Source organism: Homalodisca vitripennis, unplaced genomic scaffold (genome assembly GCF_021130785.1).
Source record: "Homalodisca vitripennis isolate AUS2020 unplaced genomic scaffold, UT_GWSS_2.1 ScUCBcl_6867;HRSCAF=14280, whole genome shotgun sequence".
Lineage (NCBI taxonomy): Eukaryota > Metazoa > Arthropoda > Insecta > Hemiptera > Cicadellidae > Homalodisca > Homalodisca vitripennis.
Genome location: NW_025782984.1, coordinates 11109 through 32005, shown reverse-complemented (window position 1 = coordinate 32005; position 20897 = coordinate 11109). Strand labels below are relative to the sequence as shown.

General features: G+C 30.2%; 1 protein-coding gene across 2 annotated transcripts; it reads left to right on the top strand.

Moving 5' to 3' along the window:
• Positions 1 to 1348: 1348 nt before the first annotated feature.
• LOC124373974 lies at positions 1349 to 20095 on the top strand. Of its 2 annotated transcripts, none has more exons than XM_046832282.1 (8): positions 1349 to 1495; positions 10225 to 10332; positions 14431 to 14507; positions 15504 to 15556; positions 17667 to 17753; positions 18199 to 18428; positions 19705 to 19760; positions 19951 to 20095. In XM_046832282.1, the coding sequence occupies exons 6-8, from the start codon at positions 18208 to 18210 to the stop codon at positions 20055 to 20057; spliced, it is 384 nt and encodes a 127-aa protein (XP_046688238.1). In that variant the 5' UTR covers positions 1349 to 1495; positions 10225 to 10332; positions 14431 to 14507; positions 15504 to 15556; positions 17667 to 17753; positions 18199 to 18207; the 3' UTR covers positions 20058 to 20095. The 2 variants fall into 2 exon arrangements, with proteins under 2 accessions (XP_046688238.1, XP_046688239.1); XM_046832283.1 differs by having other exon boundaries at positions 14421 to 14507.
• The last annotated feature ends 802 nt before the right edge of the window (positions 20096 to 20897 follow it).

The window sequence follows — 20897 nt, the reverse complement described above, 5'->3', positions numbered from 1 at the left end:
AAGGTTGTAACTGAAGAAGACAAAGGCAAAAATAAGGAAAATGCAAACATGTATTTACAGTTGCTCTATAGGAGGATTTTCCAGCAACGATTTTGCTATAAAATTGTGTACAATATATTTATAATTAATAATTAATTGCATTATAAACATGTTTTTATTTAATATTTTAAACTGATTTTTGTTTGTTTGTAAAAATACATTTTTGTTTATTGTTGGTTTATTATAAGAACAAAATGTAAGTTTATGGTGGAAACATTTTTAAGTTTTTTACTTTATTTTATACGAGTACAAAATTGTTATGTTGATTTGTTGTCAATAAGAATAAAAAACACAATTGCACTAAATACACAACACTATCATCTATATAACAATACTGTACAGTTGGAGTTAAATGGTGCAACACAGCTGTTACAAGATGTGAAAAAGATGTAGATGAATATATACGACAAGGTGATCACATAAATATTTGTAGAAAAAGTCATAGTATATACATTAGCATAGAAAAATCATTAATTTTACAATGTTTTGTGAGTCATGAACATCGTAAAATTGTAATAAAACAAAAAGTGGGCTATGAAATAGCTCATCACTCGTCTTTTTCAGTAAGACGTGTGAGCTACGTACAGCCCGCATCATCTTCATGATCAATGAACTTTGTGGGTTAATTAATAAATAATGTAATGTTTGATCTAATTTTCAAACTAAAACAATTATAAGAAACTCACAACATACATAGGGCTACTTCAAATAATTTTTATTAATGCAGGATTGATCAAAATAATTGACCGTTTAAACCCTGAAAAAATGGCAAACTTACAGGCGTTTTAGTTGTATTCTCTAGTGTAGCACCTGATATTGGATCTTTTGGCATGGCCGGCTTACGGTTTTTTATCGAATTTTTAACCCTCTTGTGATTAAAATAATTGTATCGCAAAATTTAATTAAATATAATTTTCTTTGTAAACAGGAAATTGTACCAATCTTAATTTGTCATGTTATTGATAGTATGGTGTGTAAAAATACCTTTTTCTATTTCAGACTAAAAATGATAGTGTTTAGTTTTATATATAAAATTATTAAGTTAATTAATTTGATTGCCATAATATTGTTTTGTGATTGTTGTATGCTCATATGGTATATCTCTGAATACATAGTTGAATTTTTGAACAGTTAGTACTAAATTAATGAACTAATTAATTATTTTTTATTTTTTTGAAGTTAAAAAATTAAAAGCAATACAATATATATATTGTACTAACTGTACTATTAGATCAATTTTATAGTATAATCATGTTGTAATTCCAATATAATATAACATTTTGATAGGTTTTCCTTAAATAACAACAAACTGCTGAGAAATATTTTTTTCACAGTATTCTGGACACCAAATTCATGTGTTCCATACGCCCGCTCAACGAAGCAGTTTCCATCTAGTGTGTTGTCACACTTATTGGCTACTGTGTCCCAAACAAACCCTTTCAACTGCTGGAAGTTGGTAAGCTTTTTTTGAATTTGTTTATCTTGATTTATTAATCCTTATCATTTATCATGACTCAATAGAACTATGGAGCATGTTTAAGTAAACTGAGGAGTATAATGTTCAAAACACTACTCTTACAAGTAAAGTAATGGAGAAAATTTGCTCTTTCAATTTTTAGTTTTGCAGCTGTATTCTATAGTGTTTTCTTTAAGGGCGTTTTATATATGTATATATGTATAATGTTTTATATATGTATATATAATGTTGTTATTTAAATCTTCATTTTACCTGCAGTAATCCAATCTTATTACTGTAATCCAAAATTTTAAGCTAAAAAAAATCATATAGTCTAAACTTATTTACGTTTGTTGGTTTTGTGTGTACTCTTAGATAGCTAGCCAGTAATAGTTCCCATTATTTCATTCACATGTTCTAGTAATGTTCCCTAAATTAAAGACCATTAACACTAAACAACCTATGAAAGCAAGTTTTATACTTCATATTAAAATATTTGTGATAGTGTAACTATAGTAAATCTTATTAAAAGTCAAAATATGTTTTTCACTTTAAATTATCGTTAAAGAATCATTTTAGGATTAAAACAGGCCAGCAAAACTTTGCATTTGGTAATTAAGTGACAAATCCTGCCGTTAGATGTATACATTGGTACTATGAAAGGAATGTTTTTGTCCATGTGAGTGAGGGGAGTTATTGCATGCTTAGATCATTGAGAGACTGCAATTTTGGCCTGTGCCCCAAGGTTGTGCATATGTTTGATCCACTCGGACAAACAAGAGCAGACTGTACTTAACTTTTAAATACTGTTAAATCAAAGCCTTAGTTTGGTAGATAAAACTAATATAAAAACAATTAATCAGGATTTAAGTTTTTAAAATTAACTAAAAATTATTTATGGCTGCCCAGTAAAGAATCTTTTAAATTCAGACTTTAAAAACAACAACAAACTAAATTTAAAAATACACTTTCATTTTGAAGATTGTTTAAATTGTTATGACATGTGGTAAAATGAAATTGGAGTAATCAAAACAATTTAGTGCAAGGCTTAACCCTGCAACTGACCTTCATTTTTTTCAAAATGGCAGGCACTTTTTTAACTTTGTAAGGGGTTTTTATTTTAACCACTGCTCTTATATTTTTTTCAAGATACAGCCATTTTAAAAAAATATCTGTGTTCTTAGAAATAAGGGTGAATCTCACCAAATGTAGTAATTTAAGTCCTTGGCAATTTTTTCATAAATAAATATATTATTTTAGGTAAAAAGTCTGTTATTTTTATTTACCTAAACACCTTTCTTTAGCTCTTTAATAATTTAAAACAATAACTCATATGATTTACTTAATTATGCCTTCTTATTGGAAGAAAAAATACAAATCGGTAACTGTCTTTGAGCTTATCGTCTGCTAATTCACCTCAAAATATAAGTCATAAAACGTACGTTTAAAATAAAAACTATTAGTCAACAATACAGCTAAAGACAGTGGCTCAGAGAAACCAAAGTCCTACAAAAAGAAAATTTAGTTCATTAATAATATTCAGTTGCCTTTGGTCCTTGTCACCGGGGAAGTCCTACGTCAACGGACCACTAAAGCTACGATCCCGCGAAAAGTTAGCAAGACTTGATTTTGAGCGGTAAAAATTTACGTCTTTGTATGTGAGGTGGAATGTATCGAGTTTACTTGCTGTTTTTAGTGAAGATTGCATCGAATCCAGAAGCTTCAAACACAATTAATATTCAGGTAAGAAACTATCAGTACCTTAATTCCCTCAACAAGTCGGTAACGCTATTTTTTTGGAAAATATACAGTTAAAACATTTCTGAAAGCTATCATATGCCGCCGTTATTAGTAACTAACATACCCTCAATCTCCTAACCTTTGTTCTCAACATTTAAACACCGGCAAGTAACTAGGTTATATCTGAATATTTACAAATCGGTTGACGCACAAATCCTGGTGACGTTAACGATGAGGTATAGCGTTATCGATTTGTTGGAAATACACTTCTAAAACTGTGTGACTTAGCAATAACTGTTGTTTAAATAATTTTTATTTTATATAATGTTTGAAAGTTATGATTAAACAATTCATTTTAATGTTACTTTTAACTTTTAACAGTTTTTCATATGCTCCTGTAGCATGTTGATTTAGAACAAACAATTGGATTATAAATTAACAACAAATTTGTTATAATTACTATTTATTGGCATATTGGTAATTATAGAAACTTTTGATTTTCCTCAAAAATCTTAAATTAACCAAATCTCTAATACATTTATTTTTAAATTTAAAACATACGTTTTTAAAAACTTTGCAACACTTTTCTCTGTTTTTGATTTCTAGGTCGTGAAGAACCATGGTACGTTCCTCAAAAGCTAATCAGCAAAGGAAAAAGTGATGAGAGACAGAAAGCATTGACAAAAGGAACGTCAGCGAAGGTATAGAGAACGAATGAGTGAAGAAAAGAAAGAAGAAAAGGAATGTAATGACAGAGATCGTCTTGCTCGATTGAAAGCAGAAAATAAAAATAAAGAAAATATCAGACATGACTCCTAGAGAACAAAGAAAAATGCGAAAGTATTGGAAAGAAAGAAATCTTGTTAGAAGCCTGAAAAATAAATCACTGAAAGAAAGTTACAGATACTCCCCCAGCTTCTCCTTTACAGGACGTGAGAGAGGAATCTGAACAAAAAAGAAGAGGGGCGCAAAAAAATCCGAAGAGACAAAGCAAAGGCCTATTAGAACTATAGCCAAGCAACAAGAGAAGATTAAAGAATTTAGAAAAAAAAGTTAGGAAAGTATAAAAAGCGGTTTGCACAGAGAGAAAAAAAAAAAACATTTAATTGGACTCATCCCCATCTCCAAGAAAAGAAGTACGTAATATACTAAGAGGTGAAAAAGTCTCCCCGCGAGTGAGGAAACAATTGTTCTTGGGCTATGCCCTGGAAAAAACAGCTGAAGTCCCAAAACAAAGGAAGTCGCACATTCAAAAATAAAAAATCAAATATTACACAAAGTTGGTCGGTAACCAAATATTGAAAAAAATACCGAGTACAAACACACTTCAGAGATATAGTGCCTTATATACTGCAAACAAAGTGATCGAAAACAGCCCCAGTACCTCTTTTGAGTATAACACAAGCCAACTTAAAACTTCCATCACTAAAGAATTGTCTGAAAAATTAATGAAATTTATTTGAAGACGACCGTGTGAGCAAAATGTGCCCAGGGAAAAAGGAGTTTGTTAAAAAGGGTGGCATTAAAAAAACAAAGAAGAATTCTATTGGGACACTTTATCTAATCTTCACAAAAAATTTCAAAAGGAGACTCATGGAAATATTTCGAAGGCCATCATTCTGTCGTTCCAGACCCTTTTGGGTTACATTTCCCAAAATGATTGGACAGGGAAACATGTGCCTGCGTAAAACACGCAAATATGGATTTGCTAATAAAAGCATTAAAATTAACTAATGTTTATAGCGCAGCGGTCTCCTGCTGAAGTAGTGAAATTTGTTGTGTGTTGTTCAACTGATAGCAAAAAATGCATGTTAAAATATGTGTTCAACAGTGCAAAAGTAATGAAGTCAAGTTCTTGCTATGAAGAAGACTTTTTTGGTTAAATACCAGAAGTGGAAAATGGTAGAAGAGCAAAAAGTAATAAAAAATGAAAAGAAAAATTGTTAAGAAAACTGTCAAGGTGAAAGAAGTAGCTAAAGTATCTGTCTTAAAAAACGTATTTAAAAAACGAGTTAGCTATCTTTTAAAAAAACATGTTTTTTACGCAAAACACCAAGCAGGTGCTCTAAAAAACAAAATTGAAAATCTTTCAGAGGGAGAGCTTCTCTTCAGATTAGATTTTTCTGAAAATTATGTAGCCAAGTACGAAAAGGAAGTACAATTCCGTTCACTTCGGTGCTAGTAAAAGGCAGCTATCCTTAAATACTGGTGTGTGTGGTATGCTAAAGTTAGGTGGACACCACAAAAACATCATGTTTTGCCTCTGCCTCCGATAACTTGGACCACCAAGCCCACGCCGTTTGGGGTCACATGAAACCTGTTTTTTTAAACGCATCCCAACAGTTTCCCTGCAACTACCGTTGTTTCATAATATTTACTGACAGTCCATCTAGTCAGTATAGAAACAGGATAAACCTTTATTTACTGAAGACTCTTCTTCTGCCAAAATACTTTACCCAAATGGAATCGTTTCACCCTGGAACTTCACTGAGGCCGGTCATGGTAAGGGGCCAATGGACGGGGTGGGCGGTACTCTTAAAAGGGAAGCTGATAAAAAAGGTGTTACGTGGATCTGACATAACTTGTGCCAAAGATTTTGTGGATGCTCTTAGTAGTTTTAACATTGATTTGTATGAAAATCCCATCAGCAGTTATAAGAAGACTTAAAGTTGGAAGTGAATAACCTCAGCATACCCCTTATAAAGGGGATTATGCAGGTTCATCAGGTAACTTTGTGGACTTTTGTACTGGCATTATGTATTGTCGTACACTTTCTTTGTTTTAAGTGTTCAGCAGAAACATCCTGTATACACTACAAACTCTCTGAAGTCTTGCCAACTGAATGATCAATTATTAATTACTCAAAATAAGAATCGATTTCAAAAACAAAAAAAAACCCCTCAAAAATTGTCAGTTGATGACGTATTTACATCTTCAGAAGACGAAGGAGTATAGCAACCACTATGACCAACCTGAATTAAAGGAACAAAAGGATTTGACCCAAATTGTATAAATGTAACACGAACAAGGAAGATTTTGCAAAGAAAGTTACTTCTGGAGTTCATGTTTTGGTTGAATACAAAATTGACAAAGGAAAGAAATCGAAGATTGAACAATTTATTGGTGTATGTCAGAACGACCTCTCTCAAGAAGATTGTCACCGTGATGTTTTTGAAAATTTTGCAACAAAGATAACCAATTATATTTTGCTAATGAAAAAGATGTTGTTTCGGTTCATGGTGATCAAATTAAGGCCATATTACCAACCCCAACTGTAGTAATGAAAGGGAATCGGGTTTTTTTACAAATTTAAAAAAGCAAATGTGGACTAACTTAATTTTTTAAAAATATTACTATTAAGTTTTTAAAGTGTTTGTTTTCAATGAAGGATTTTAATATCACACAGGTTAATAATAGTAACACACATTTATTGTATGAGTTGTAACAAAATTATCCTTCTAATTTGTTATTATACTACACTACATTCAAAAGAAACTTTTCTCAAGCAAAATTTGTCAAGATGTAAACATCATTGGATATTTTATTATTTTCTGTAATACTAACTATGCAACATAGTTTTCTTAGATAATTGTGTTAGTTACTAAGATATAATTATTGCATTACTTTTTTATATCAAGTGCTTTGAATTTATAATATTCCTGTTACCCATTTTTTCTCAAACTATGATATTAAATATTACACTAAGTAAGACGTTTTTTCAAACAATTTATGTCCAGATATTGTTAACAGCATAGGACATTTTTATTATTTGCTGTAGTACTAACTATGTAACATATCCTTTTAAGATAATCATAATTAGTTATTAGTTTTATAATTATTTCAATGGGGTTTTTTGTATAGAGTGTTTTGAATTTATAACACTTTGTCATCTAGTTTCCCTCAGAATATTCTTAAAAAACATCATCTTGACTATTGTCATTTGAGAGTATATGTTATAGATTATAAACATATAAAACTCACTGCGTGCTTTTTCTTACTCCTTATCATTAGAATTCGTTCTGGTCACTTTGATTATACAAATCGGTAACCTCGCGACAACTCGGTAACGGCTGCTACAAAATCGGTGACGCTCGTGAAATCGGCAATATTGAGGTTATTTTTATCTCTTATTTTTTTAATCCTATAAATTGTTTAGTGTTAAGAACTTATCCTTTCATATTTAAACAAGCTAGTTAAAGTACTTAAAGAATTTCGGGTTTTATTTGCAAAGTTTGCAATGTAAATGACTAGATAGCTTACAGGTTCCACTTAAAAGGCATTAAAAATGGCAAAAATTATTACAAACTTTGTGACAGTAACTGCTTTCATAGTTTTAGGACTTCAAATCTTAAAACAATGATTAATTATTGGTAATAATTAATATTAATACAATTTTATCGTGGATTTTTAAACGTTACCGATTTGTAAAAATATGGCTGTGTCTTGAACTTTGTAAAAATTGAAAAAAAATAGAAATTATTCAAATTTAGCTCTGCTACTCACAAATAACTATTCCTTACAATACGTACTAACAGTTACACCAATAATAACAAACTTCTGATTTAATTATTTTTATTTCTTTTACATAATCATTTTCTCCTATTTTGTGAGATTCAACCCATAAATGTAATTTACAACAAAAGAATTAAATATTTAATCATTTGAATTTTACTTTTTAAAGTAAATTGGTTTAACATACAAAAATTAATAAAGAACACATTTTCTCTAATGTATAGCACTCTTACATGAAATTTAAAATTTGTTTGAATAAATCCAAAATGTACAAAAGTTTTTTTATTTCAATTCACTAAAAACCTAACACAACCTGCTACAAGTTTTCTCTTCACCAATTTATAAAACACTTCATAAACATTTATACACACTAAACAATAAAAAATGTAAAGATGCAACTAAATAGCAAACAATACACCAGTATTGACAATGGTGTAATAACAATTAAGAAATCAATAGGCAACCAGACAATGCATAGTTCTTATGTACTGGCTGAGTCGGTGATTGTGTAACAGAACAAAAATAAAAATACAAGTTCAACGTCTTCAGTGAGGACACTGTTCCTTAGAGAAGTTCTTCTTTGTTTTGATATGATTTTCACTACTTCCAGATGATAAAGTAAACAGATTATCAAATTGAATAAAGCTATTTTCAACGCATTTGGCATTTTAGGATTTTACAAAACATAGCTTTTTTAAACAACTATTGTATAAACATTAATTTGGCTTACAGTTTATAGAAATGATGTTTCAGAAAGCCAAGAATACACCCATATCAATAACGACACAATCATGTGGAACGTAAACTCTTGACAGGGAATTTTGCCAAACATATGATAATTTTTGCTTGTTCAGAAATTACGTGAACAAATCGCTATCGGAAATGTGATCGTCCAAGTTTAAAATTTTTGAATGACAAATATAATGTAACTATAGATGTTATTTACGGCATAATATGAAACGTTGGATATTATCTTAAATTTACATTTGTGATTTAGTAAATATTACAAACAAATTAAAAATATACTTGCTGAAAGAGATCATATGACAACATAGTTAATGTGTTTAAAATAGTTTAATGTCATTTGGTTATAGTTAATGCTTAGATAATCACTTAAAGCCAGTTGCAGGGTTAAGGCATATTATTTAATAAACATATCTCTCTACTCAACAGGAATTTTACCAAGCTCAAAACAATATTTAAATGTTTTAACTAAGGCAAGATTTTCTGTAAATTATTTAATTGTTCTGATATGTTTGTTTGGAGCATTGTGGATGATATTCATACGTATGTATAAGGTATGAATAAAGAGATTTTTACGATGACAGGGTTGAAGATGTTATTACTTTTTACATTTACTTTTCTCCTTAGTTCAATTTAAGTCAATTATTGCAAATCTAAAAGTACCTCAATTTTGGCAATTTTGAAACCATATCACTAGTCCACCACCTGGAAAGGGCTTTAGTTATCGTTAAGGACATGCAACCATTAATCAGCAATACAATCACTGAAATCATAAAATAAATAATAGTATTTTTCTTAAAACTGTGTTTATTTATTATATTTTTTTATGAAGCACATGATTAGTAAATCTACTTATTAACAGGAATAAATTAAATATTTGTATAATTATTTTTGTTCTACGTACTTTCAATCTGGAATAAAGTACAGATCATTTTTTATTTTCATTATAGTACTTAAGCCTATTTTACTCACTCTTAAAGTTCTATTTTGTTCCTTTTGGCTGCTATATGCCCTGTCATCTAAAAAGTACAATGTTGGTACCTAATACATTAATATTACATTCTCACCATACTCGATCATTTAGTAAACATTTATTATCTTACTGTACTTGATCATTTTTAAACATCATTGCATGCCTTTTTAATATCGTTCACTTTATGACAAGTAGCTGAAGAAACCCCATTTTAACCTTCTGCTTACGGCAGCGTCCTGAAATCTGACTCTGTCACAGACTTGACTCCAGAATTCTGGAAGCAAACGTCCGTCTAAAAATAAGTCGGTGACGAAGAAGCTCAAAACAAACTATTTTTGCATCATTTCTTTATGTATAAAAAACTTAGCTTTGGGATCATGTCCTAAAATATTATATTGCACTCAATTGTGCACCTGATAAGACAATGAGAATTCCATTGATAGATTAAACTTGATTTCGTAATCTAGGGGTGTCTTATGTGGGAACAATGCAAAGAGTTTGTTTTTGAGCTTCTTCCATCCCAGATTTTGGTTTTTGATTTCTTTAGACTGACATTGAGTCCAGATTCCACGGATGAAGTATGTGACACTATCAGATTTCAGGTAGTGCATTAAGCGGAAGATGAATTGGAGCTGAACTATACATTTGAATTGAATCACTTCTTTGAACCATAGCCAACTTTGTTTGTGGTTAGTGATGTAAAAAATTTTTGTAAGAAACAAAATCAAATGTTTATTTAATTTTGTTTATTACTGTTAAGAGCCAGAAGGAGCACATGCCTACACAACGCTGGAGGAAAAGGAACATGAAGCCGGGTTTGATGCTTACATTACAGGCACCATCGCCATAGCTCTTTCCAACCACCTTGGTATGTTGAACATATTCATATCAAACCTAAAATGTTGTAACAACCATTTGATGTGTAGACGATTATCTTTGTTATTTTTTTGTTTGTTAGTTGTTTGTACATAACAGCTTTCTAATTTTTTATAGAAATTAGTGTTTTTCAAAATTTATTACACAGTATATCTATACTATTATATAACAATCTAATAACATCTGTCTATATGTTTTTGTGTGTGAGTTTTACTCAATCATGTACAAACTACTTAATTGTCCATACTGAAATTTTACATGGACGTTCTTAGGATCCCTGATTAACATACAGATGTCCCACGAGTAACCCGACAAACTTATCAGGTGGTTTCCTCTCATCAAAATTAATAAAAAGTTCATATAATCATGTCAGGAAACACTTTGTTAGCAAACTACGTTTAGCAAAAGATTTCATGTGATTTTCTGGGAAAGGACACAAATAAGGTGAAACTAATGCTTTTGTGGCGTAAAGTTATTAGTTAAGTTTATCGGATTCCGAACTGAAATTCCGAAAAGCATGATGTAAAATAGGTTAATAATAAACAAAGATAAACTTTAAGAAAATGATGTTTAATTAAATCACCACATAAGAAAATACAATATCTGTTTATTAAATGAACGTTCTTCGTAAAAACAAAACATCTGGAGATAATTTTTTTCAGTCAAGAAACGTTGAAAATAAAATGACAATTTGGTGGATATTGTTTTTTAAACAATAGATATTGCATGGTGCACATACTACATATTTTCCTCCAATGTACTTCAAAAATATTGTATAATATTTGAAACTAAGGCAAACACTAGTCTAAATTATATTTCTACTACCCAAAATTAGATTAATTATAGTTATAAGTATATTACCCTAATTAATTATTGACTGTAATTTCATACAAATATTATTTTTTATTTTCTTTGAAACACAGCTTTTACAAATATGCATGACCTTACAAAACTGCATGCCAAATAATTGTATATTCTACAAACCCCATACAACTACATATTTTCTGAAATTAGAATTTGTTCTATCTTTGACCTATTTTGAAATTATTAATTTCCAACTTTTATAGTAGTGTGCATGGTCCCCCAAAATATCTAAATTTAATTTTGTAATTTTAAGTTTCACCTTATGAAAAAATATGTATGCCAATGAATTATGTTTTAGAGTGTTTTATTATTCTATAGATATCACCGAAGAAAACAGTAAGAAATGAGTAGTTGAGTTTATGTACAATTTATTAAGAAAACTGCTATTTTCAAGTAAACTAACTCTAAGCAGAAAACTGCTGGTATATTTGATACTCTTTGTTGGTACGAGTTAGGCAAATATTTTATACATAGGAAGTAACCCAATACATGGGTCTTATTTATTGTATAAAATTATTTGGTAAAATTGTGTAAATCATTGTTAGATAATAAAAGCTATGAAATAGATTTAGTTTTGTAAACAGAACATGATTTAAAAACCGTATTTTCTATGTCTGGTGAATTATAAGTATATTTGCTGCTGCATCTATACACAGCTTACTGCTACTCAGAAGTAAATAAGCAAACAAGTTTATACCTCAATAAACCAATATGGTTTTTATTGAAATAGGTTGGCCATTCTCAGACCTAGAAACTACCACTTGCAAAACACAGTACATCACTATTGTAACCCGCTGAACTTAATGTTGAAATTTGACGAGATGTTGCCATATCGTTGCCGACCATCAGGTGTTTCTGCTATTCTTGCACACTGCTTGATTTATGTTGTTTACGAAACAGATGAGTAAATCAAACAAACACCTCAAGAAAGTAATGATCAAATTTATGTATGAGCCTACTGTCGCCATAAGTTGATGTAATATATATAAATATTCGCTATTGTGATGCATGAATTAATTGTCATATCATTTTTCAACAGACAAGTGGTTCATAATCATTATAATATTTTTACAGTCCAGATAACAATCCTTACGGTTTCATTATTGCTTGTAGTTGGCGGATAATTTATTTTATTTTTGTATCGGGTACATGTTATAGATATGCACTTCAGTTATTTGGTTTAATTATAAGCATTAAATCGGCTGGTTTTAATTAAGCAACCAGCATTTAATTATAAGCTGGTTTACATCTTCTGCCAGAAGTTTTGGGGTTTCACTGAGGGTGAACTGAAGTCCACAATTATGACGAGAGGCATTTGGGATCGTTATAGTATCGTGCTTCAATAACATTGGACAATAGGCACAGTGTAATTCCTATCATGAATACTCACTCCTGACTACAGGTATATATGTTGATGTGAGTGGTCTGCACTTCTGGTCAGAGCCATGTGGGATCTTTATAGTACCATGCTTAAATAATGTTGGGCAATATGCACAATGTAATACCAATCATAAATACCCCTGACTATATGTGCGGATTTCGTTGGCCTGCCGAAAACGCAATTATAAAATATATATTTAATAATACTGATTGAACTAAAAGTAAAATGCAACTAACATCATTGAACTTACTTTTGTTTATTGGTATATTATTTAAGCTACTACTAGATTTACAATGATATACATTGACATTCATGATTCAAATGGTAAAAATTAATTTAAATTCAGTAAAAAAGATCAGTCTAAACGTACTGTAGAAAAGGTGAGCAAAGGCTACATTACTCATCGTTAGATATTTCTGAATTAAATTCGTCTTCACAGTCCATTTCAGTTAATATACAGATACAGATTGCACAAGAGTAGTAAACATTCATATATTCCGTTACTTATCATCCGTTCTTAATAAATAATGTAGTAAATGTTGTTCCTTTTACAAGCTAACTTTTAGGTGTGTTGACTTTTTATCTTCACTGGGGTTTTCAAAACATTTTTGCTTTAAACTTTTTAAAGGCCGTCATTCTTCAAGTTGTTAAAGTAAGTTTTTATTTATTCCAGCAGAAAGTACCATCCTAATAATATATAAACATTTGCAAAATTACAATGTTGTAACTTTAACCATTTCAATGTTATGAGTTATGTCTTTCAATTTTAAACACTGACAGATAGCATGTTAAATGAAGTGAAATAGGCCTTAGTTTTAAAGGGACTTTATATATGTATATACCGACATACAGGATGTAAATAAAGTCCTAATACACCTGGATATATTCCAAATGGATTGAGATATCGATGCACAACTTTCATTATACTAATTAAAATATTTTTTATTTTATTTTTGGATGATAAAAAATCTTCTTCCCATTTCAAAGGGGGGTTAAAGGGGGTAACTTTAAATTTTCAAATTGCAACCTCTATCTTGTGACATGTCATTTAAAATGTTTATTCAATAGAGACACAATGCACATGAATAAAACTTATCCACAGTGTTTCTAGCTAGTGTTATGGACAAATAATCCCTTACATTGTAATGCCACCTAGACAAAGAAACCTCTTACAAAAACAATGCACACCACAAAAAGTAGATACTATGCAAAAGGGATAAGCTGTACACCTAAAAGTCTTACTGACAGATATGACGCATGCATTGTTATTTACCCATTACTATTGTTAGAAACATAGAGAATTTTTAGTGTCTTTGTGTTTCTTTTAAAATGGCCTTTAAAAAGACATCTCACAAGATGCAATTCGGAAAGTTAAAGTTATCCCCTTTTAACCTCCTTTAAAAAGAAGAGGGGAAAATAATTTTATCCTCCAAAAAATCTTTAAAGTGTTTTAATAAATTTTGGTGAAGATGTACATCGATATCTCAATCCATTTTGAATATATCCAGGTGTATTAGTACTTTAAAATACACCCTATATATAAAATATTGACAACTCCTTTAATATCACAGCCTTTTTAATTTTACACTACAAGACTTATTTGTTCAAAACCTGGTTGTATTAAGCCATAATTTACAGATAAATTAGGGAGACAATATTTTAAAAGCTTCATATCATGTATAGCCTACAAAAAGTTTACAATCTTTCTATTCAAAGATATCATAATATAGGCTATACAAATTATATTATACAACTAACATTTGAGTACTTGTTTTAAATGCATACAAATTGATTTCATATTTTAAATACTCCTTTACTGTCTTATCTATATTCAGTGTGTTTCAGCAAAAAAGCAAAAAAGTGAAATCAGCCATGAAACTACCTTCAGCCACATCTCCACACCTTGGTTTTGTAATCAATAGGTAAGTAAATTAAAATGTTTTATTAAATTTAAGAATGCCTATTGTTTTTATATGTATTCTAGCAGAAATGAGTTAGTGGAAGTAATTAAAAAAAGAAAATAGTACATAATATTGTTTGTATCACTCTGATATGACTACTGTGGTGTTTAGACCACTTAAGGGATCTAATTTCATTAATAGTATTGCTTAAAGGTTCATATTTATTTACTTACAAAATATGTTTGATGTTTCTGCCAATATATATATATTCACCCGGCAAGTGCGGATTCGACTCCCGGCGGAGCAAGTACTTTTTGTGATTCAATGTTTATTGAAATTATATATATATATATATATATATATTTTTTCTTCCAAATAATCTTAAATTGACACAAACAAGATGACTGTTACAGATGCCTTAAGGCGTTGAAAATAGTTGGTCTCACTCGGTATAGACCAGCAGTTAAGGTGTTAAAATAACTAAGAAATGTTCTTAACAGTTTTTTTTTTAACTCCTGCTATTTTGCCTTTTAATGAGATACTTTAAGTCTAATAGTTTATTATAAAAGAGATATTATCAAAAGCTCCACCTATTTTGAACTTAAATCTCAATGGTAGTAAATGTTATGAAAACAACACTTTTCCAATATAATTTATTTTTTGGTCGAGACTTTAGTAAACCAAAGGTTTTATTGTCAGGCAAGTCTACAAGTAAATATTTACAATTAAAAGTTTTTTCCAACTGCTCCAAATGTTTTAAATCTCAATATTCTGGTTTCGTTAATACCCTTTTTGTGTACTTACATACAGCATTAAGAGTGGTTTGAGATGTTTATTGGTGGGAGTGCCCCAACAGATTGTGGCAGATTTTGGTTAAGCTATCCACCCTGTTTATATCATATCTCTTAGCAATATTACTATGCAGTACTTAATGTTAGTATTAATCGTTTTAATAATTGAAGTAGTTTTATAGTTTATTACTTCGATAGTATTGCTAAGTGTTGAAATGTCTAACAGGTTGTATCTAATGAAGGTGATAGATTGCTACATTGACTTGGAGAAAGATGACCGTAAGTTTAATTGTTATTTCTTTATCTCTCTGTTTAAGTGTATGGCATGCTTGATTTACTATACTTATATATTTACTATACTTATACATTCAAATTGTAACTTCCATTTTTTTTCTTGTTAATTTATATGAAGTTTATTGGAAAATCCTAAATCTTGTGACAAACAGTTTTTTCAATTTTTTTGACCTGGATACCTTACAATATACTGTATAACCAGTTAGTGATGTGCAAACATATTTAATGGTTAATTATCTGTATAATTATTGGAAGGGTTATTATTGAGAAAATAATAAATTTTGGTAACTTTTATAAAGAAATATTGTTATTTGGAAAAATTAAACTGTTATGAAATGAAAAAGTTTTTTAAGTGAAATAGTGAACACTGCAATGTATAAATAATAAGATATAAGAAGACTAATATAAACAAATAAATTAAGGACTAGATACTTATAGTGCAAATTAAATAAAAGTGAAAGTTATAAAGTCTTCCAAACTATGGTTCTGTGGTTTGTATATAGCATTTATTACCTTTGTAAATTTTAAATATGTTTTGTAAATATACAATATCAATATTGAACAAGCACTAATATTAGAACTATAATATATTTTCAATGTGGGAAGTTTAATTTTAACCTAACAAAAGTTTTTTAAGGTAAATATATTTATTTGTATTTGAACTTGTATACAGCTTAGTAAGTTAGTAAAGTATGTTAAGTATATAATCAGAATGGTTAAGGAGGATATATTTTAGTCTTTAAGGATATAATTCCACACACTATACTTTCTATCTTATATATTCATTCAAATTCCAATCCTGTATGAAAAGGATTAGTTTTAGGAGCAAAATGAACCAACACAGTTTTACTGAAGTTCAGTCCGTCGCACAACAATACCGGTGGTTAATTGTAGGGCTAACTTATTGGTAAAGTTTTTTAATAGTTTTAAAGTGAAATCTTTATTTCTAAAATGAAACACTCAAGCATATGAGGCAAGTTTTTATTCACAACACAGTTTTAAACTTTATGCCTATGTTAAAAGTGAAGCCTTTGTTCCACGGCCAACAGCTAACTAGCGTTCTCTCTTAACCTTCCAGTGGTTCGTTCACATTAAGTCACTATTAAATTTATCATGTTAATGATGTTTTATTGTCTTTAAATCATTGTTGTAAGAAGCTAGCCAGTAGAAGTTAGAGTGGGTTAGTACTGGTAGGAAATTGTGTATCTGTTTTCATTGAGCAACCGAGTTGTACTGAATAACCTAAATGGTAACAAAGTATTACTCTCAATGCGCCAGCGGCATTTGACAAAAGTAACATAGTTCTTTTGCAGTATGTAAAAGTAGAGAGGAAATGCACAATTTTTGTGTATTCAACCTAATAATTAAATTTTGATCTACATGGTGCATTAAATAATTTCTAAGATCATTTTTGAATTATATGTAATGTTTTAGATATGGTATATTTTAAATAAAACTATCTATTATAGTACACATTTTTCTTTTTTTTAAAATTGTGCGTTCATCAATTTTTAAACAATCCTGCAAATCTTACATAATTGCTGAACCATCAGCAATTGTATAGTGGACTACTGGAGGGTTAATATCATCAGACTAATGCTAAATATAATAGTTCAGGATAGACTTGAACTAAGGCCAGAGGAAAATCAAAAAGATATGTTTACATAAAAATAATTGATTTAAAAAAAAAGACTTCTTGTTAAATCTTTTAATTTGTCCTTAAAAATAAAAAATGCTTTGATCTCATATTCTATATATTTATTTGAGCTCTATTTGATTTAAAAACCACTGTTATAATAATTTTTATTGAGACTGGCGAAGTAAAGTAAATTATACTAATCCATATTTTTCTACAGTTGAGATACATAATTGCTTTTTCTCTGCATCAAATTTGTTAGTGCAATTATTTTTCTTATTCTCATAATGTTTTTAGAAAGCAAAAACTTTTTGTGGTAAAAATTTGTTTTAACATAAATTTATTCAGTAGAGCTAATTTATGTATGTTTTTAAGTCTGATACTCTTTTTGTCTGAAAGAAATACACCACACACATACAAAATTACTTTGTAAAATAACTATTATTGTGTGTGTTTTAGCTGAACAAAACCGAGATGCAGTATTCCACGTGACATTCCCAGAAGAGTGGAAACTGTCGGATTTAACGAGCATGTTTAGTCCTTACGGTAACTACACCTGCATTTTGTACTATTCCTCACTTTCTGACACAATTGTCTTATCTTTTGACTAGTAACAGGTTATTTTGATTTAAAAACTGCATTCAAAGATCCTTATTTTGAGAACCAATGGCAGGAGAGTGAAAATTTCAGATGTTTCCAAATAAGAATCTTATGATGTAAAAATGGTCTGTTCATAAATTTTGTGCTTATGTCAAATTTACACTTGTGATAGAGTTTTACTTTGATGCTTTTTTCCAGTTTTAACTTAACAAACTACTGTTTTCCATTTTGTAATTTAAGTTTAAAATTATTTAAATTTAGAGTCAAAGATTTACAAAATTTCAAGCTTAATACTTTGTGTTATTGCTCAACCTATTAATAAGCACTAACAATAATAACAGAGATAATGGAAAAAAAAACATCGTTTACTAAAGCTTTTGGCTCTTGAAAGGTGGTGTGTATGTCTCATGGATTTGACAGCCGGACAGCATACTGCAGTTTACATGACAAGGCACAGGCAGTCAATGTGATGAAGCAGCTGGTACCATCTGCGCCGGCCGGCGTCACCGTGGCCACCTATTACGCTGTCCACAACCTTGGCACTGCCTCACCGGTCAAACGGAGGAGTGGGGGGGAGGAGAACGGCAACAGGCCAAAACGGAAGCACAGTCTCAGCCAAGAGTAAGTTATTTTGTTCTTTTTATTTGCTCACAGTGTCATTGTAATTCACAAATTAAATGAGTTTTTCCATATATCCCAAACAGCAGTGAATAATTCTCCATTACTGAGTTTTATTCCACTTGAGGAATGTAAAATGAAACTTATTTATATAGTATCAGAGTGTATAATTTCAAAATGATTCAACTAGGATAAATTATTTTAACCATCAACCTTCAGAAGTAAAGGGGCCCACAATATAATTTCTTTAAACTGATTTACATCCAAAAAAATCAAAATGTCCACCCAATCAGACCAGTTACTCTCATCTGAAGAGATGGGTAACCAAATCCAAAACGTCGTCCAATCTAAACATAGATAATTTCTTTACCTACACACACCTTTTCTTACACACTTATTAAAGAACTGGAAACACGAACTGTATAAATTGTGGTAGATATAATATGTTTTTGCCTATATTTTATAGGTAGTAAAATAGACCTACTGAAAGTACAACCTCTTTGTTTCTGCGATTTGGCAACATTGGATACTTCAAACTGAATCTCTTGGAGTGTAACAAAGTGGGCATGACATAGCCACTTTTGAGTGTTGTTTTCAATGTCTTTATGTTAAGAAGAGAAATATCCTTCCAGCCTGGTAAAGGTATCCTGCCCTATCAAACCTCTTATGTTAAAAACCTAGCTTTTTACAACCTTTAATCATAAAACGTTGACAGTTCTTGAAAACATCACATAGTTAAAACAATTTAATATGTCAGTTCCAAACTGTAACTTCATGGTAACAGTTTATATTAAAAAAAAGGTTTTTAATGAATAATGAATCCTTTAAGTAACTCCTATAAGAAAATCTGGTATTACTACACAATTCGGAATTGGAATTTCATTATGTACCTTTTATCAAATGCCAATTTATTTGTATTGAAGTCATACGTCGTACAACTTATAAAAATACAAAATGAAAGTGGAATAGATAATATAAATAACATTTGTTGTGTAAATAGTTAAATTCTCTCCAATAATACAGCATAGAAATTAATTTTTATACTAAAAATATTTCTTGCTTTCAAAAATTTACAAACAATCTGTTTTGTTAAATTCTTGCTTGTCATTCCTGGGTAATTGGCTGAGGGTTAGTAAACATTTTTACATTGATCTTACCCATAACCAGGACAGCAACAATAAAATCGTACAATAAAGAAATTGTAGTATTGTTACAATCATAATGACAATTTACCTTGTGGTGTTTGATGAATTTGTTACATTTTATATTTTTATTGCAGGAGTTCACTTAAGAGGCCCAGTGTAGATCCCATTCCAGAAGAATCTGAAGATTCAGGTAATATTGTTATGATTTGTATGAGAATTGATTGTGTTTCATTATGCTTTTTTTTAAAATATTAATTGAAAACGTGATACCAATACTTCAATTTAATAACTTGTTTTTGAACTTTTGGAAACAGCTTTAAATCATTTTTTTATATTTATTATTCCTGGAAACAATTTATAAGTGTTATTATTATTTTCAGAAAAAGATACACAGACAAAAGAACACCCTCGAAAGAAGAGGAAAGTATCAAAATCTCCTACTGACGACACAAGACGTAAATTATTCGAAGAGAACTTAGACTGGTAGTATTGTTACTAGCTTAATAAAGAAAAATATGTTTGTAACTGTGTTATTTATTTAACTAAGAGAAATATAGTAACCCCTTTAAACAGTCTTTAATGTGAAGTTGCCACCTGGGAGCAGAAGAGGCTTGTCTTAAGAGTGTACTATACACATTTCTTTATTTATGTTGAAAGTATTAAAAAAAATAACATCCGTTATTACTTAATATTTAGATAGAAAGTAATAGGTAAATAATAATTTCACTTGATAACATATTGTACTGTGATAGTACTGAGCCGGTTCAATACCTATATCTCCCCGGCTGATGTGTGTTTTATATAGTGTATGTGTGTGTGGTTTATTGGCTGCAGAGGCCACTGACCATTTGAAGGCGTTTGGCTTTTCCGGTAGAGTGGCAAAGACTCCGAGCCGTGGTGTACAAGTTAGGAGTAGCTCCAGCTTAAAACTTTGTTTAATTAAGTGTTTTTGTTAGTTTTGCTGAGCTGTTTTCCTTCTGACATGTGCGGCTAAGTTTACGGCCCCTCACTGATGAGGTCCAAGAGATGAATTGTTTCCTCCTGTCATCTCTCCATCATGCGTGGTCGCAGAGAACCTTCGCTTTTGCGCTCTGCTGAAGGAGGGCCACCATGATGGACATTTCTTCTAGTCAACACCCTGCTTCTAGTCTTCTGTGATACCCTGCTTATATTCTTTATTTATTTGTTTATTGTTATTGTTGCCATTTATATAGTTTATATTTTGTTATTTAATTTTAAGTTAGTTTTAGATATATTTAGTTATTTCTTGGATTTCATTAGGAGCCCGCCCTTAGCCGAAGGATACCGGGTGAAATTGGCATTTCTT

Coding starts and splice junctions, on each gene's coding strand:
- LOC124373974 (XM_046832282.1), top strand. CDS start 18,208: ATGTCTCATGGATTTGACAGCCGGACAGCATACTGCAGTTTACATGAC. Junction 18,429..19,704: donor AAGCACAGTCTCAGCCAAGA/GTAAGTTATTTT, acceptor TTTTTATTGCAG/GAGTTCACTTAAGAGGCCCA. Junction 19,761..19,950: donor AGAAGAATCTGAAGATTCAG/GTAATATTGTTA, acceptor TATTATTTTCAG/AAAAAGATACACAGACAAAA.